This window comes from Motacilla alba, chromosome 2 (assembly GCF_015832195.1).
Source record: "Motacilla alba alba isolate MOTALB_02 chromosome 2, Motacilla_alba_V1.0_pri, whole genome shotgun sequence".
Taxonomy (NCBI): Eukaryota; Metazoa; Chordata; class Aves; order Passeriformes; family Motacillidae; genus Motacilla; species Motacilla alba.
The window spans coordinates 18,975,324-18,995,614 of NC_052017.1; the positions used below are offsets into that span (position 1 = coordinate 18,975,324).

Below are 20,291 nucleotides of genomic sequence, written 5' to 3' on the forward strand. Positions count from 1 at the left end.
CTCTTTTCATAGCACCACCAGCTGGGTGGACAAATTTCCCTCCTGCTCAGAGGTATTGCCAACACAGAAAGATGGGACTGAGACAGTGCAACATCAGGCTTTATTCCTTCCCCACAGCATACTTTATCATTGATCCCTTTTCCTTGAAAGTACCGCAAAATGTGACACAAATTGTATTAGAATTCTCCACACTTTGGTACTTATTTTTCATATCCCTCCTTGCTACGTTGAAAACAGTAAAATTGAGCAGAATTCCATAACTATATATACACATTCAATGTCCAAAAGAAAACTTAAAGTGTTATGTGTGTATAGAACTTCAGCTTTCAAGTAGCTAACCATCTTGCTAACCAGAGAGATTTTGCCTTTGCCTTTCTTACAAGCCATATGTACACTTAAAAAGAATTTGATACTGAAATAAGGGTGATTCCTCATGAGAATGAAAGATTACTTTGAATCAGTTGTCCTGACTCGTCAGGGTTTAAGAACCATGCTCAGGCACCTCACAGCTGCTCCTCAGTGCAAGATCCAATAACATCAGGTTTCAGCAGAAAAATTAGTTCAGTATTTTCAATGCTTGTGTTCCTATCTTGTGTCAATAGAGCACAGGACTGCTGTAGTTTTGATGAAAAGCTGTGTGAATCTTGGATGCACAAAGACTTCTTTCTTCCATAAATACAAGTATTTTTAAGCATGAGATCTGGCCTTAGGAAGTAATAATCATACAAAGAGTTCTTGATTTCTGTTTTAGAAAATTATCAACTGTAATTTAATTACACTGGAATTTACTGCTAGGATGGCTTTTTATTTGTTTGTTTGGTTCTCCTTTGATTGACAGTGGTAGAAATGCTCAGACAGCATCCTCAGAATTATGTCAGACAATTCTTCCATCTGGAATATTCCTCTAGTGAAAGATGATTCAAATATTATCTCACCAGAATTTAATACAATATTTAAAAATTCAGCTGCTTGCTTCAACTTCAGCAATTTGCTATTACACAGGGTAAGCAGACATTTCTGGAGACTTCTTCATGCTAGCTGGCAAAATGTCTCAATATTCAGCATTATAAATCTAAAAATGTAACCACCTGGTCACTTCAATTTCTAATGTTATTGTTATGTTTCCTTAATGCTGGGCAGTGCTTGCACAGCAAGGCCTTTCCTTCTCCCTGCAATCCCACAGAGAAATTTAATGAATGAAAAATGCCACAAAAAAATCCCCACCTAAATAACTTACAGTACCTGATATAAAATTGCACTAAAAATAGAGACTGATAAACAAAACAAACAAAAAAAATCCCACAGAGAATAAACAAGAGGGGCTTACTACAATGAACATGGAAAATGAATACAGCCAGCAATGAAGTCTGCAGCATGTTGAGTAGGATGTGGGGCACAGAGCTTCAAGGACACCCTTGAGAAGGGTTATGGTACTGCATGGAGAGATGTATCACAAGAGAGGGTTTTCCCAGCTCCACTGAGCTCTGTGAGGGGAGTCAGTGACTGGCAACAAGCAGACTTCACGTGCTCAGCTCCTGGCATGTACAACATGACTCACTATCGCACAAGATTTTTCTTTTTGCAAAATTACCACATTTTTAGCCTGTAGGCTAAGAACTTTAGAAAGCTTCACAAAAACCAAAATTCAGCTTGTTTGAGAACTATTTATAGGAATGTGGGCAGAGACATATCTGTATGGCAAAGAACCAATTACTAAGTTTGTTAATAGTTATTTCAATTCTAATATATACTTTATATAATAATATATAGCCCTTTCAAATACAAGCTAAGACAACAGTGAATAAAACCCTCAAACTATTTCTTTTCACTACCCATTCTTCCTTTTCTTAGTTGAACACAATCAGGTCATCAAAACTATTCAGAAGAGGAAATAAATATTAGCTAAAGAGAAAAAAAAGTTGAGTTTTAAACTGCAGTGATTCCAAAATCATCCTAACCAATTCGGGAGCCCTACTATGCCACAGTGCACACTCCATGAAGAATGGCAGAAACCACTGGGGTTGATGTTTTTATTGTGACAGGGATTTATTGTGCCATTGTCCTCGACTTCCCTTTTAAGAAGACTATTTAATTTATGATTTGTATATAAAAAACAATTTTTAGTGTTGTCATTAGCATAATTAATAATATCTCGCTCTCCAGGAAGTGGACATCTGTCATGTGGGAGTTCTGTACACATTAACTTTGTCATTTTTTTGATGTCAGAATAACCTCTGGAGGTATTCCAGGTCTCTAATAATAGTAATGCCATTGTAAAATCTTGGTTACTAAGAAATAGGAGACCATAGAGAATATGAAGCATGTGGAACATGTATTCATCTTCTGTTATCATAAATCATTGGTGGTGAAGTGTGATGCTTAGCCTAGCAACAAAATTTGCAAATATATCTGAATTAAAACACCTTTAGAGAGGTAGCACAGAAATAAACCTTTCTTTTCCTGCTAGACGAGTTTAGGAGCCCTATAATTGTAGTAAAGGTTGCATCCTGGACTGACAGAATGACTTACAGTTACTGAGCTTTATCAAGATAACATTTTAAAATCTATTATTAACCAGATCTTTTTTGTGCTTAATTTTGAGGTGGAAAAATCATGGAAATGTCAATGAAAGACAGAAATATCTCTATGCTAGTGTCAATGGTGTACATTAAAAAGACTGATTTTAAAGTTGTATTTAGCTTGACAATAATCCATAGATCTATTTACAGCAATAATATTTTATTTAGTCCCAATGGAGCATAATTATCAGCCAGTGTTCCATTAATAGTGAGAGAAAAGAATACTGCAGAGCTGCAGTCATTTCTATATTCTGACTTTAAAAAAAAACCCAAAAATCCAAAGGACAAAACCACTTAAATTCCTTGTTTACTCTGTATCAAAAGGAAAAAAAAAGGTACCTCAGAAATTGCTACTACACGGTTCACCTCATGAGATTAACTGTCCTTCCAAATCTTTTGGGTCTGATGGAGAAACTAGTCAGAGCTCTATATTAGTGAAAGTGGTAAAAGTAGTAAAAAAATCAGGTATTTTAAATTCCATTAAATGAGAATGCTCAGCAGACTGACCACACAAAAAAATTACTAGAAGAGAGTGAACTTTGTGAAATTTTAAGGAACCGAGCACAGTAGTAAGAATAAGGGGACATTTAGAGGATGAACCCTGTCCCCACCACTGCTGTTTTAGCTTTGCAGGATCTATCCCATCCTTTCATGCTACACAAATCACGTGCTTGATTTTGGCAACCTGTCAAAAGCAACCCCTCTAATAAAGAATGCAAAACTAGGCATTGATGATCAAGCACCAAAATGAAGCTAACAGCACAGCAGAATGGAAATGAGACAAATCTCAAAATCAGTGGTTCTTGGCTCATCTTATCCAAATCAGAATCAAAATGTTATTGCTGATCAAGAGGAGAAAACTGATACTGAAGTCACTTCATAATTCTGCATCCTTTTTCATCATTCTGCTGCAAATCACTTTAATATCAGCCTTTATTCACCTTTGTCCAGCACTTGTATTCTGCTTTGGTAGCAAAATGGAGATCCTGATGGGGAGCATGACAGGAATCTCTGTTACAGTTCACACTGTTGTTGAGACTGTCCACAATTCTACCCCAATCTTTTAGTCATAACCTCCCCATTTAGGACTCCAGTTGGACACGGATATCCCCTGATGTCCATCTGGACCCCATAGCAAGAAAAGGAGAAACTTTGATCAGGGACTGGGTAGAATTGTTCCTGATGATGGTGGCTCCTATTTCTGCCTGCTTGTCCTGCCACCTGTCTAGGCTGAGCACCACCAGCCAGGGTCCATTAACTTGCTGGACACATTCAAGGACCAGAGGATCTTCTGGGTGTGCTCTCCATGATGCTTCCTTTTGCCTCCGTTTTCATTTTTTTACTACTCCTCCTCCTCCTTCTTTTTCTCATTTGTTGTCTTTCACATCATCTCCTTTTCCTTATCTCATTAAAATCAAATTGTCTTTCGAGGAGTTTGAGTTAGGAAGGGAACAGAAGGAGCTGATGGCTGTTCCCAGTGCAGGAGATTGGTGCAAGCAGCAGCCAGCAGCACTGGGAGAAGAGCCCCGACTGTGAGCCATCAGTGCATCCCAGAGCTGCCAGACTGAGAGCTTGAGTTGGCGCTATCTTCCTTCTCACCCCACTCCTCTCATGGAAAGAGGAGAGGAAGGCCATGGAACATTTTCAGAGGCCGTACCACACCATGGCAATGCACTGCGATGGGTTTGCCTTACAGGTGACACATGCCATACTTCTAGCAGCACTTCTAATCTTTGGGCAGGAAATCCTCTCCCCCTGTGCAGGCAAACCCTGTCTCCCTCCTGGTTCTGGCTCCAGCACTCTCATGTCCAGTGCAACTGCTAAATACACATACACCTGAGTTTTGGGGGAAATATCTAAACAGAAAAGGATTAGTGCTGTAAAGTTTTATAATGAGATGGGTTTATAACAGTTCAACTTAAATGCTGGAGGTTTTTCATCATATTGATACTTTGTAATTTGCTTTTTGTGGACAGGAAAATTTCGTAAATAAAAGCTGCAGTTTATCTCTTGACATATACAAGCAGGGGAAAAATATTTTAAATAGCTGCAAGAAACTCTTCTCATCTTACTCAAAGCAAATGGTTAAAAAACCACTTACCCCCAGTTGCCACAGTAATTTCACGTAGAAAATGTCCGTAAAATGGAAAATCAAAGGACAGATTCACTCTCTGAAAGGAATAATAGCAGAAAATAAAATCAATATTGAGCAGAATGTTAAGAGAAAAAAAGACAAACAGTCATCCACTTGAAATATCTCTTTCATTGCCTTTTATTTTTCACTGGAGCCTTGTTCCTTAATTTGGAATTGCCAGTAGCTAACTGGAAAGAATTCTGAGGAGCAGACAAACACTTTAAGCAGTGGATCTTTATAACAGAAAACTTCAGAAAAGAAAATACATGAACAGACATTGTAACTCAATTACAAGAACCAAATTAATAAAAGATTTGTGGAGTTTCTCCTTAAAAAACTGTCACTTTAACTTCTTTCATAAAAGAACCCATCAATATCAAAAGCCTTAGCAATACCTATGTTTTACAGGACACCTGCTACTTTGGCTGCTGGCTTTCTGCTGCTCTGCCACACGAGCCTTCAGATTCAAGTGCTGTCCCTGACATCCTGCTGCTGCCTGGGAGCTTGTCTGATGAAGCTGGTCACTGGAAGGCAATTCCTCCATCAAACCCATATGACACCATTCCCTAAAACTCTCAATAGTCTCAGCTAGGAGATGGAATGATGTATAAAGAAATATTCAACAGAAGCAATAACAAACTGTACTTAAGCTACTTATTGAAAAATAAAGTAAATAATTAAAATTTTAAAAAGAACCTTTTTTTTCCTCCATCTACCTCCATGTGACTATCCTCTATCAGCTGAATTCATAGCACAGAATTGTAATTTAAGGAATGAATTCTTCTTCTCAACTAAGCTCACCATAAAACAACATTCAAATTCAAACTCACTTTGCCTCTCTTCCTATGGCTTTATCTTTTTCCATCTATTTCATTCCATTCCATTCCATTCCATTCCATTCCATTCCATTCCATTCCATTCCATTCCATTCCATTCCATTCCCAAAGCTCAGTGATTATTGTGGCCACCCATAATTATCATCTTGTGTGCTACGTGGTCAAACTCTGAATAAATTAGTGGTCATGGCCGAAAGGAGTGCTGAAATCTCAGCATGGTCTTTTCATTGTTTAAATATAATATCCTGTGAAAAACACATCTCTTTCACAATGGTCCAAGTAGTAAATATGAAATGAGCATGCAGTCCATTATTCCTTCTTTTGGAGGATTTACTACAGTAAACACTGGTGTGGAGATGAGTTGTTTGTGTCTGTCCCTCAACCGTAACTTTTGATGACTCCACTTAAGAAAGGGTGACAGCCCACACATTTTAAGAAAGTGGAGGAGGAAGGGAGAAGAAAAGTACTCATGTCTTAGTTTTCCCTCCCATTATTTCTGTCCTGTATTTGTTATTTTCAGATTGTATCTGAATAATTCTTCTCTCAGGAAGAATTATATTTACATCAACCAGAAATGTTTAAAGAATTATTTAGCATGAAATTAGCAGTTGAAGACTTACAGTAACTTTAAGTGTTTGGAGAGGGATAGAAAGATTTGCTTTCCATTTAAATGGAAGACAGAATTATGACAGGATTTATTAGCACATTTTTGTTTGTTTTTAATTAGAATGCAAAATCCATTTGCAATGTGTTAATTGGACTGAGTAGGTTCTAGTGACCTTTTCTGTATATACATAAATATGGATGTAGAACTGAACATTTCTAATCAAAAATAGCATATGCAAAAGACAGCACATGAATTAACTCACACAAATATTTTTTTACTATGTTCTACAACTTTCACTGCTGAAGTGTACGCTACGTCTATAAATGCACTCCATTTAAATTATGTCCTTGCTCTACCAAACATCATTTGAAGAACTCCATTGAAACTACCAATATTCTGACCAAACTTTCCCTCTTTCCTTTATATGCCATCCTCCATTTTACCTATTCACTTTGAATCATAGTAACCATTGAACTACTTCAAATGAAAACTGCACCCCCTAATCTGTGTTCTAAATGGCTATAATATAAACATTAGTATAAAGATGTTTGCAACAAAAACTTGATCCCATTTCCACTCAAGCCTAAAATAGATCTCTCACTCATTTAAGTCAAAATGTGATACTTTAAATTCTGACAATCTAAAAATGTTTAATATAGCAGATTTTTAGCATAATGCTGTAATAACCAACATGATTTAAGTATTATTTTGAAACACAATTTCTAATAGTCACTAAAGTTTTGCTTTTATTTTGATGTTAGAAAGCATACCTCATTTTTAAGAAAGAATATCAGAACTTTCAATTCACCAAAATGAAAATGTTCTCTCCATGCATAAATGATAGAATGGATTGGGAGAAAAAGGGAGTTGTGTTCCCAAATATGACATATCCTGTATTCTAGTTCAGCGTTTGACTAATCAACTCTTAGATATCTAATTTAAATCCACTGATTATCAAAGCCACCTCTAAAATTCTATTATATGGTAAAGAAGATGGTGGCAATATATTGAAAAAACATCTTTACTACTAGTGTTATAAATCCTATAGTGTTAGACATTTTAATTATTCCATTAATATATGCTTGCTACTTTCCACAAAAATTTACTGTGCTGTTTGTAAAATCAAACCGTTTCATGGATCCTCTCCAGGATTCTCTCCAGTCCTTATGACTTTTCTTGTAGAAGCAAAACAAAGTGACAGCTTCTGGGACCTCTCAGGATTATTTACTTCCAAATGAAGGAAAACACACAAATTGAGTGTATAATTGTCAGCATTCAAAGAATCCCTGACATTGTAAATTAATTCCTTAATATTTAGCATGTGATAATTTAACTCCTGGTTCTATTGTCAAATTGGAGAATAATGTTTAAGAAAAAATCATGTAAATCATTATGTGCAAGATGTGCAAAATGGCCTTTTTAAAAAGAGTAATGGCAAAGTTTATGAGAGAGAAGGTAAGAGATTGCTGCTGAGGTATGTATGATCTCAAAATATATGACTCTGCAGTTGTGCAGCTATAAAAATCACATCTCTCTGTTAAACGCCTTTGTTGTGTAGTACATGTGGATGTTGTTTACTTGGACACACACATACAAAAAATCAATTATAGGTGCATAAATAAGGAATAAAATCTTACAGGATGACTCTCTGATATTTTTAATCCTTTTAGGGGGACATAAAACAGATCTGAAAAAGGGCTCTTTAAAACTCTATGTAGATATGGCTGCAGCCACTCAAGTTCATAGTCCAAGACTTTTGGGTAAGCAGGAAAAGAGAACAGTGTGCTAACCAGGGACCAGAGCTTTCTCTGCTGGAGCTGGAAGAAAGGTAGAGGAGGCACCCCACATTCAGAAGAGAGGTCTTAAACCACTGGCTTTGGGGAGAAACAGTTGAATCCCTCGTTTCCATTTGCCATGCTTAATGGTCCTCTACATTGACCCCACACCAGACCAAAAATATAGCCTTGTTCAAGCCTCTAGTTTATTAACTTGAACCAAAAGTCCCCCTTGGGATGGACATTTTAGCTGCATAATCTCAGGGATCCAATTGGAAATAAAAGTGCTTACAACAAAGATATGGGAGGGTGTCATCTTTATTAATCACGAAACATGGGTTAAAATTTTACATTTATTTATTAGCTTTTCTTTCGGCATATTTCCATTCTTTACCTCAACACAGAGCATCAGAATACCACATAAAGTAGACCAGACAGACAACAGAGATCCTCACTACCTCAAGGTACCCTTGAGGGTCGTTTTTTTTCTCATTAGAATCAAATTGTCTTAAGAAAATAGCTGATACACTATTTTATGAAGTCTACCCCAAAGATCTATAACTGTCTGAACCCTCTGCATTTGCATTATCCCTGACTGCCTACACTCTTTTAATTATGAAGGATATATTTTTGAATTGGACTCTCTGTCAGTTACATGTGCTGGATTTATCACCTCACTCTGCTTTCTGTATTCTGACTTAAATACCACAGTATTTCTTTCTGCTGCCTCTTGCATTCCTCTGAGCAGTCACCTGGCTTGTGCCAGGGAGAAAACAGATTACCAAAGGAAAAGATGAATTAAACTTCTGATTTCTCTCAGCTTTAAAACTGTTAAACACATCTGCATCTGTAAAAACTGTGCAACTTTTAAGTAAGGCATTCACTAGATTTTGTTTTAAACTAGCAAAACCCAAGGACTTTTTTTTGAGCTATGTTGCTGATTGGATGAAACAAGAGTCTCTTCAACCATAGTTCTGAGCTGTAATTTTCTGTATTCAATTTATGCTAATATTGGCTCTTCTATGTATGCAGCTTCTAGCCACAGGTGAGAACCAAGAATACAATCTCTAAATCATACAGTATTTGATTCCATTTCTAGGTGTGTAAGCCCGTTATTTTCATACCCACCTTACCAGCAGCATGACTACCATAAGTTAAATATGATTGTTATTTACACCCCAATTATTTATTTGCTGATAACCTAAAATAGTGTTCACATAATTTCTGTTACTATGTGACATTCTCATGAGCTTTATCAGTTGTCCCAAAAGGAAATATAAGCATGAAACCTCATATAAAATAGAAGTACAAACATATCACATACTTTCCATTAGAGACTTAAAACTTCATCTACTTCATCCTGAACCCAGCTCTTTTACTATTTAACTCAACAGTAAAATTCCCTCTGATTACAGCAACACAAGTGGTTTACCATTTGATAGTTTGTGATTCTTAGGAGCAGAGGAAAATTTTAAATCTATTTGTAAAGGCATCTCTGAAGGACTGTTACAGAAGGTTCAAAAAGTTCAAGGAAACATTTGATAGCAATAGTGTAAAGACTTCCACAGCTTAACTAGAATTCAAAGACATAGCTCTATGAACAATAGTCACGGTACCTAATAATACTGCTGTGTGGATCTCTGGGGAAAAATATCCATGTTAGTCAAAGAAGAAAATGATAAAATAACTTACTGCTGCTTGACGATGGGTATTGGAAAGAATCCCATGAATCTTTACTTTGTCCTTCTCCATTTGGTCTATATTGACCCACAGATCCCGGCTGGTAGAATCATAGGGGCCATATGTCCTTGATGTGTAATAATTATGATCTGTATCTTCCTGAAAAGGAAAACCACAGAAAAAAAAAACCAAACAGATTATAATGGAAGATGAGCCTTTGTTTTATATAAAACTCACCCTTGAAATACTGAGTCCTACTGCTTCTTGAAGAACCTCAGCAATGAAGGAAAAAGAGTAAGAATTGTAAATATGTTGCAGAGATAGCTCTGCTCCTAAGCACTAGCAGTTGACAAGGCAGTTGCCTCATGCAATCATCTTGTATCATGATTATAATGTTCACTATCCCAAGTACCAATCATACAGGTTGTGTAATAACCACATCAGTGAAATCTATGGCAAAATGTTTGATGTCTTTTGAGGCAAGATGGACAATTCCTGTAACAATGGCCACACTCTAATGAAGCCATGAGAACTATTCATGGATAACACCTTAAAAAAATTGCAGTTTTTAACATTTGTGAACATAAGTCACTAGACTATCCTATTTAAGAACATCTGAAACATTCGTAATAGCTGTAGGCTTACAATGCTATGTTATTTTAAATCTCTAGAAGTCTGGTTTACTGTAGATTTTCCCCTCCAATACAGAAAAATATATAAGTATTTGTGGAAAAAAATTTCCTAATTCTTGTGGTTTTAAAAAATACAGTAGTTGCTGTCATGCTCCCATCACAGCAAATTTTTCCTAAGGTTAATTACTGTGAAGGTCTCAACCTTCCTATCTAAGACAGAAAAAAAGAAAACAAGTGTGTGGTCTGGGGCAAGAAATGAAACTCAGCTCAGATTCCCAGTCTTCCTTTACTCAAACCAAGCTTTTGCAACCACAAAATATTTGAATCAACAGCATTGCCAGCTTTCTGCTGAATAGCTACAAGTAATTATATAGAAGTAGTACCTGCTAGTATTTCTTAGTTCCCGCCTCACTTCCTCCCCTTCTAAGAAAAAGTAAAAAAACCCCAAAGCCTCAATGATAGAGCTTGAAAATGAAAAGAAACTCAGAAAATAAAAAATACCATAGAAAATCGAAGAGGAGGACATAGAATTTGGAATTACCCTGGTGATGAAGATGTTCTCCTCCTGCTGCATCTCCTGTATCCAGTCAGCCACATGGGAGTACCCTCAAATCAGGCTGTGCTGCCATGCAGAACCTGACATTCCCTCCCCACAACCCCAGATCGTACACAACCCATTCCTACTGACATGATCCTGAGCTGGAGACACGCGTGGCAAGGACTGATATTCTAATGACATCCTTCATGTCCTAGATAAATATATTGACCATAAATCCTGTTTCAGCTGGATTTGACCCTATATTAACATCATTACTGATGCATCTTACTTTAGCTGTTGCAGAAATAATGAGGATATTTTCTCCTTGACAATTTCTGTGTCTTCTGCTGTACTTTGCATGCTGGGATGTAATTTATATGTCCAGTAAATCTCAGTAACAATTCTGAAGCAACTTCTAACAGATTCACCAGCTCTAGGTTAGTCACACAAGTAAACATAATTAAAACTATACTGTCAGGAAGATGACAAAAGCCAGCCACCTTACCAAATTCTTTCCTTCTTTAATGGTCAACAGAAACAGTTATTGCTGTCAGGTATAAAATAGAGGTACTGTAAATTAAAAGGTTTTGAAAACAAATATGTATATTCCCAGTCCAATTTATGACTCTGAAAAAAATTTCCTTAGTAAATATTGGTCACATTTAAGGCATACAAAATCTCAAAGAAAGAGATCCACAGACAAATAACAAATAATAACAGTTTATTTCAGATAAACATGCAATATTTAAACTATAGTCAAAACTGTGCAAAGTTTTTTGCATTTCAATTTTTTTTTTATAGCTAATAAAGATACCCCAGTTAATTTCTAGTACCTAAGCCCCCACTTCCACAAATAGAAGGCTCTAGCACTGAGCCTAGTTGGTATCTCTGTAAGAATGTTTTAAATGGTATCTTGACCCATGCCTAAAGCAGATTTACCATACAGATTGTAAATCAAACACTTAAATTATAGCCTTCAGCTCAAGATTTTGGCACTGTGTGAGGAATTGTTTATGTCTAACAAATTTTGTGTACAAAAAGACTCGTTTATTATGTTAATCCAAGTTAAATAATCTTGGATTATTTATATATTCTGGAAGGAAACAAATTCACTTCTACTTGAATGATAGAAGGAAGGCAGAATTCCTCTTCATAGCCTTCATGCAGATGTATTTTATGAATATATTTTGAATTATTTCTCTCTCACACCCTAATTTTTCTTAATCCCATCTGTAAATTTACAATCTGAAACAAAAAGGCACACACAGGTAACTACTAAAGTTGCTATGAGCAGCTTGGGAGCTCCAAATAAGGTTAGGATCTAAGCTTCCGTTCCAAGTCACTGCTTTTATAGCTTCTAATTTGCATTACCATGGAAATGAAATTCTTGGAGTCTTTAATAAATATGATTTTATTGGTATCAATAGATACCTATGACTTTTCATTCTGTCAGACCTGTTTATATTCTTTGGCTGATTGTACCTGCTTCATAATGCATTCCATTCCCTACAGGTAGGTACTACATAAGAAGATGGAAACATGTTTAAGAAATTTTACTGAATTTGCATGTAAACTACTCAATGAAGAAAATAATTTTAATACTTATATGAGACAGATTCAGAGTTTTACTGATAATTAGACTTATATAAAGATACAATTATGATAAGGAACAAACTTTTCAGTATCTATTAGGGACATGGAAGCACGTTACTGAAAGGAAGGCAGAAAAAGCAGAGAACATACCCTTCACTGCTTCAAGAAAGCTTTGCTTTTTTCTTTTTCAGGTATTTGGGGGATATGAGCATTAGCTCCCACTGGATCTCTAAGTGTGCAATTCTGTCCAAATTCTGTTTGTATATGAAGTACATAGCAGCTTTCTTCTATGGAACAGTACAGCATTAAAGCAATGGATTTTCCCAGATATTTACACCAGCTATGAGGATTACTGTTGGCAACCTTTGTGACTATAAAGGGAGTATTTATTAGAATATCTCTCATAACACTTTTCTTTTGGGGAAATGAGCTGTTTTTAACCTCAGGCAATACTTGATGTTGAGTTGCCATCTTATTGTTGATTGTGGAAAATAATTTCTTAGCTTTCACAAGCTAAGTGATGACACTTTCACAAGTGATGACACTTTAAATATATTCCCATACTTCTCCAAATACAGCTGAATTTTTCAGGAAAGCTGAATACATGCACTACTCATAAGAGCTCAGCACAACTGAAGATTAAGCCTTCTTTAAATACTTGGTGTTTAGTATTTGCCAAATTCAAAGACTTAACATCCATTCCATACATTAGATATACAGATAATCCCAAATACAGTCTAAATGTCACATACTCACTTCATCAATAACTGCTGTTGCTTAACAGATTAAGGCTTCCAATGTGTGATGTGATCTTTCACAATCAAGATAACATAAAGTAACTATATGTGATATTTAAAAGTAACAACAACATTATGCTTCTGACATTTGTTCAAAATATTAACTGGGATTCTGGCCAAAGATAGGCATGAAAATAGTACCAAAACTAACATGAAACAATGAAGCTTCCTCTCAATGTGTCCTGGGTTGAAAGATGTGGGTGGGGGTGTGTATTCTATTCCCATCTGTTAGAGGTGGGGTGGTTATCTTGTGTTAATTGTGCAGTTTTCTTTATCTCTTCCATGAGGGATCCTCCCTCTGGGAAATATCTTCTGTTAATGGGCCACTTGAGTCTCATTGCATGACTGATAAAAATTACATCATCCCATTGTGAGATGCTCCACCCAAGGAGAGGAGCCAAGCATTCCTACCTGGATATGATCTGAGGTTGGAACATCCCAGTAGCCTTTTCCCACCAGATTCCCAGAGGAGCTGCCCTTTCCCATTGGATTCCCAGAGGAAGACCAGGCCCATCTACACCACCACTGAACCTTCAGAGGAAAACTACACCCTTCAACAGGATCACTGCTTCAACAGAGCCACATCTGTCACTCCAGGAGGATTGCAGCCACCATTTCAATTGGACTGCTGCCAACACCCTGATCCACAGGAAGTCAGGTTGTATTCTGACTCTGTCAGTGTTGTTTTGTATGACTGCATTTTTATTTTTATCTTTCCCAATAAAGACCTGTTAATCCTACTCCTACATCTTTGCCTGAGAGCCCCTTAATTTCAAAATTATAATAATTTGGAGGGAGGAGGTTTACATTTTCCATTTCAAGGGAGGCTCCTGCCTTCCTTAGCAGACACCTGTCTTTTCAAACCAAGACACAATGGAGACACCATGATTCTATGATGATACAATCACATAAGTAAACATGTGACTTTTTAGATTTAATTATTTTCCTGTCACATTTTTTCTTGAACAGGTATTGAAAAGTATTATAAATCTCTAGGAGACAGAGGATATTATCAAACAAGATTTAGGAATAAGAGTTGCTGTTGAATCCAAGTGCATGAATATTTTGTTTTTAAATACTGGATTCAATTCGACCCAAACCACAGACATTACTGAACATGAAGTTCTGCTATCTCTCAAGCTCTCTCTGTGTAAGGCTGTAATTGAAGAAAATGAATAACTTTAACCAGAGAAAAAGCAACCAGGAATGAGCTCTGCTGTTGCACAATAGTATGTCGTAGAAAAGATCTTGCTTTCCTGAGAAAGGAAAGGAAGACATCCACAAGGCAAATTATTATGGATCAGCCAACCAGATGGCCATTACATTTCAGCAGATTGTTCTGGCTGCCTTCCCCCAGTACTGGAACATTGTTTGTGACATTATCAATGAAAAATCAATTGACTGATCAATCAATCCATCAATCATCCCATCCAAGGATCCTCATCATCAGATCTTCCTTATCAAGTGTCATCAGTTATTGCCAGATGCAATAGAAGACAGGAAGACTGCATTTAATTTGATAACTGTTGTCCCTTTAAATATGCTACTTTATAATTATGCTGGAATTGCATTCCCAGCTTCAACTGAGAAGACAACATAATACAAAAAACTCTGAAGCCCTCAAGGATATGGTGGTAGACTTTATAGATACCTAATTTTATCACTGTGAGTAGAAGGTCTGGTATCTGATTTTTAACAAAATACATTAACAAATTGCTACAATATTTCCATACTCACAGACTAGGTTTATTTTTAAATTAACTGGAATTTCTGATAATATTTGCCCCAAAAAAATTAGTTCCAAACAAATCACCAATTACTAATTTCAGGGTCTTCTGAATACAAACATTTCTCCATTAATAGCCTATGAAATTAGTCAGAGAATTGTGTTTTCCATAAGGTGCATTTGTAGACTAAAATGAAAACACTGGAAGAAGAAAACATGCAATTTTATATTTTAAAACAGACTACTTTTCAGCAAAAAAGGAGCAAAGATATCAATACTTTGGATATTTAGATAAAGGAAATAAGCTGGCAATTACAATTAGTTCCTAAGGAATGAAGCAGTTCTGGCAATCCATTTTGCAGAACCAAAACACCCTTTCTATTTAAATGTGACAACAACAACAATGTGCCACTGCACACATACAGCCAAAACAGCTTCCTCAAAACTATTTGTACTTTTACCCAATCACATGGCTACTCTCTTATGGTATCTCTGCCTATCACGTCAGTAAAATACAGCCAAAAGTGACTTCTGAATTGTTTCAGACTTTTGTTAGAAAATTGCTTTTAGATTTCTGAGCGCTATTAATCCCCACCAGCTAACAGCAGCCCAAAGGGGAGAACAGAGGTGACAGTTTTGATAGGACTTGAGCTAGCTCTGCATTGCAGGTGATGGAAAACCTCTTCTCAACAGCACGTTTTTGGGCCCTGAGAAGGGGCAAGAGAGATGCATGGTCACACTCTGCATTACCTGGGCAGGAGAAGCATGTGTGTATGGTGTTGCAACTGATTTTCCTCATTTATTCACATTTTCTTTAGGCAGACACTGACTGAGACAAGGGCAGGTGGCAAGGACACATGGAGAATACTCCTAGTATAACAGCCATTAGTACAGGAGATGAGACAGCACAAGAGAGGATCAGCTATCCTGAGATGGGGTCCTTGTGGGAAGATTAAGGCCAGGGGAAATGGGGATAGAGATACTATGCATGCTGCAGCCACATAGCTCATTCCAACAGAATACTGGAATTACAATCATAACAGAGCAATGCTATGATTTACAGGTTCATAGGATCTGATAATTGAAGAATCCTGAGGAATACTTAACTTGAACTGGCCTCTCAAAACATGAAAGCTCTAATTTTGGTAGATAAGGTACATGTGGATTACAACATAGTCTTACAGAGGAAATATATAGGGGCTGCTGCTTAGGAAGCTCAATTGTTCTGAGGTGCTCAGAATTACCAATTTCATAAGCACTTTGCATCAAGGATAAACTCTCTGCTGTTCAATTTCTTAACAAAAGTCTTTGTTCTGTACTAATCTACTGAGGAAACATGCAATTTAGAGAAGTGCTTTTTCAGTGACTTGCTGCTTTCATAGTGACAAAGCTGCAATCTGCTGGGTTTTCTTTTTTTTTTCTTTTTTTAATGTCTCATATGGGACAAACTAAGGGAATATACATATATTTATAGCAATATGGGTATAGCATACATAGTTGACATCAACCACCAGCTTGTAAATATCACTGTTGATGACAAAACCCCCAGCAAAATCCATTTTGAACTCCTAATATAATGACTAATGAAAGAGAGGAAGCCAAAGTAATGGAAGAGGAGATTCTGTATCTGAGTGCTTTGTTATTAAAAATGTCGTCTCACATTAAATTCTCCAAGAAGAGGCTACATGAGTACTCTACAGAGTCCTGAAAGCCTATTGTGTGTGTGTGCAGTAGTCCTCACACTCAGGTTTTCAAGAGGACCAGTATAGAAGTCACTTTGCCCAGAATCTCACAGATTTACATCCAGAGGCTGTTATGGTAAACATTAAATGCTGTCATCTGCTGGGATGAAACAAAAGATTTATCTCACATCTCTCCCCCCCATGCAGACACAAGGCTTTACGCAACTCTGTAACAACTTAAGTTCACAGGTTTTAAACTGCACTTTTCTGAGCTCCTGACAGCACCTATAATGGAGAGTCACACTTGCTGACAGACATTCTGCAAGAGAAGGATGCCATAAAACTGTTATTAATCCAAAAAGCCATTTAGTCTTTGCAGCTTAGTGAAAAGTCAATGTGGAGTCACTGCCTTTTCCATGATATTCAGCTGCTTTTGAAAGGAAGCTTCCCTCTTGGGGACTGCTATAAAACTGTCAGCCTATTTAGGGGTCATTACAGCAGGCTTATAAAACCCTTTGGACTGTCTTGTCATATGAGACAAGCTTCAAAAGAGCAAAAATCTCTGCAATGCCTTACTTAAGAAGGGAAAAAAGCCAAATCATCAGTCACTCAAAACCCAATTACAGTAAGGAAATATTTATTATGCAGTTTTGTTCCTGATTTGCTGGAGCAGAAGTCTGAGAAATGACATTCTGAAAATGCATCTTTATTAACTGCTCCACATAGCATCCTCTCCACTAAAAGAAAATATAAAGAACCATTTCAATACAAAGCCCAAAAAATATCTAGCAGAAATTTTATTTTGGTGTAATTATGACACAGGTTTTAGAGTTTATTTTCTCATTTTTAGATATGTATAAATGACTGAAGGGTTCATGAAACTGAAACTATAAAAATTACTTTTTGTAAACATGAAAACCTATCTGCCAGGACTAGACTACAAAGCATTAGTGGTTATGACACTGCATCTATTACCAGCTCCATTCTTGGGGGCTTATGACTCCAGATAATACCATAAATAACTACATTCTTGGGGGCTTATGACTCCAGGTAATACCATAAATAACTACATTTTTGTCAAGTTAGCTTTTAAAGATGTAGTATTTTAGTCTTATAAAGATCCACTTCCTGTCTGGAGTATGACAAACTCTGTTCCTGAGCATATGTACTTTGACCTACTTACAGCCACACTTGGGCAATTTTCTTCCTCCTCCTAAATATGTAAGTTCAGTTTGGTATTGTACACCCTCTTATTTTTTTTTTTCATCCAGGTATTAGAGTAGCTTTAAACTCTTTGTAGCCTTGTATTCCTCCACTGTATATTCAAATGCCAGGAGATGTAAGTCATATTATTATTACAGTCTTATTTCCTGTTCTTTGGCACTTCTCTGTTGGAAGAGATGCGAGGAAAACAGCAACCAAGACCCAACCAAGAGCCTGAGGCCTCACATAAGGAGAAGTGGCAAATATAAATTGGTATGGAAAGTGTTACAGATCTGAAGCATTAAGTTGATATTAGCAGGTATAGTTTGTAGTTGATCAGGGCTTTCCATAGGACAGTGCAGGAAACTGCCTCTGTGCTCACTGGTATGAGACGCAGCTCCTGAGCTGTTGATATTGTGTTTCAGGGATCCATCAGGGTTTTGAGCCAAAATTGTAGAGCAATCAGTTGTAGGAACATGTATGATCAATACAAAGTTGATACAGGCAGGAGCATGGGTTAATTAATGCAGTAGCATTTTACCTGTTGGGATAAAGCTTATTTTGAAGCTTTTAAAGGTGTCACACATACACCTCACTCAGCACCAGTCTTTGCCAAAGTCATGCTCTTCAGTCCAGCTGTCTGCTGGTGAGCATATAGACAGACCATGCCCATCAGAGAACCTGAGCAACACAGGACAAACTGCATCACCATGGCTTCCCTGGGAAGCACTGGTTTAAACAGATTGCAAAAAAACTGGTAGTTGATTTAGCCACAGAACTTTCTAGTTTAGCTCTCATGCACAATACACATGAAGCTTTAGTTACTAAAAGATAGGACTGGCTGAAATCTGCAATCAATATGCAAAATTCCAAAATCACTGTTCATGGCTTACAGAGAAAGACAGTGATGATTATGAAAGTGGTTAGAAATTTCTACTGCTCTTTTGTTTGGAAAAAGTATGCATTTTGATTTATTCACATGTCTTTTTCTGTGTACATCTGTAGGAGCATTTCAGTCAGGATTGCATACACAAAAATATTGAAAAAAATGCTATGTACAGTTTTACCAAACTGTTATCACCAGCCACATTTCTTAAGGACTTGTCACAGAAATGCTTATTTATCAGATCTTGCAGTCACGCTCAATAAAATAAATAAATCCCTTGAGAACTCTTGTGCCACAACTCTAAGACATCATATTTAATTGAGATGCTTGATGAGTTACATGTTGTCTAGACAGGCGTGTTCCAGTTGCTACCTTTGCCTGACATCAGGCTCCAAACAAGATTTCTGCAGAATATGCACTGGTTTTTTTTAAAAGAGGAATACTCTGTGCACTTCACAATTACCCAGACAAGATCAGGATGCTAAATAATGTCTTCCCTCTGTTGTCTCTGAGAAGTACTCCCTTCAAGTTAACCTAGAGTGCTGTTGAACCAATATACTAAAATATTTCAAAAATATACTAACACATTGTTTTGGTTTTGATGTTATTTTTTCTTGTGTCTAAATCTACATTGCTCTTCCACAGTAAATTGATCCAAAGTGGAATGTTGCATAAACTTGTATTTCCTTTTTTTGTCTTTCATCTAAATACAGGACACTAAGAAGATAAATCACAAGGTGCTACAGAATTACTTTTGACTTGAAAGGTATCTTTTGACAATTTCAAGCAACAGAAGGGATGCAAAACATCTAAGCCCTGAAAACCAATGAAAGATGATGACATGAGATTTTACTTGTGTTTGAAATCAATATTTTTTTTTACTGGTGTGGGGTTGCTGGTGTGGCAAGTAAGATAGGGAGAGGGGAAAAGAAAGGAGGGATCTCAACATTTTGACCTTGATACAATTTATAGGTATATCTGTAAAAAAAAAAAAAAAAAACCCAAACAAAAAACAAACCACCAAAACCAACAAAAAATCCTATATTTTTTCCCTTCAGACTCTGATAAAAAAATAGGTAGATGAGCAGCGTGTTATTCAGTGCTCAGGTTGGATACTTCACTGCAGCTGTCTACCTAGGAACTGAGTTTGGAAGCACTCATTATCAGAACCACAGATGTGTTAACGCTGTCAGTGAAGATTTGCCAGCTCCTTCAGCTCCACTTTAGAACAATCAAAATGCACACTTTAACTGCACTGCCTGTACTGACCATGGATAAGATCTAATTACTAAGCACTGGAGGAACCCAAGGCCATCTGAAAATTGCAGATATGATTCAGGACCTGCAGCTGACCTTTATCCTACAGGAGCATCAGTGGACCATTCAGTATAACCACAGCCTAAAATTATATCAGACATCTATTGCTAGGCACTTTTCACCTTAAATTTCCACCAACTTTGATCACAGAATAGTTTGTATTGGAAGAGACCTTACAGATCATCTTGTTCCAATTCCCCAGCCATGGGCAGGGATGTTTTCCACTAGAGCAGGCTGTTCAGAGCCCATCCAACCTGGCCTTGAAATCTTCCTGGGATGAGTCATCCAAATTGCTCTGGACAACCT

At 36.9% G+C, this 20,291-nt stretch overlaps 1 protein-coding gene across 2 annotated transcripts in view; it reads right to left on the reverse strand.

Annotated features, from left to right (window-relative positions):
• Positions 1 to 20,291, reverse strand: part of PLXDC2 (plexin domain containing 2) — a 249,126-nt gene that overhangs the window by 105,126 nt on the left and 123,709 nt on the right. For both annotated transcript variants that reach the window (XM_038128625.1, XM_038128626.1), the window contains exons 3-4: positions 9,624 to 9,770; positions 4,681 to 4,750 (exon numbers count right to left, since the gene is read on the reverse strand). In XM_038128625.1, the coding sequence (XP_037984553.1) occupies positions 4,681 to 4,750; positions 9,624 to 9,770 (217 nt within the window). The remainder of the gene's footprint in view (positions 1 to 4,680; positions 4,751 to 9,623; positions 9,771 to 20,291) is intronic.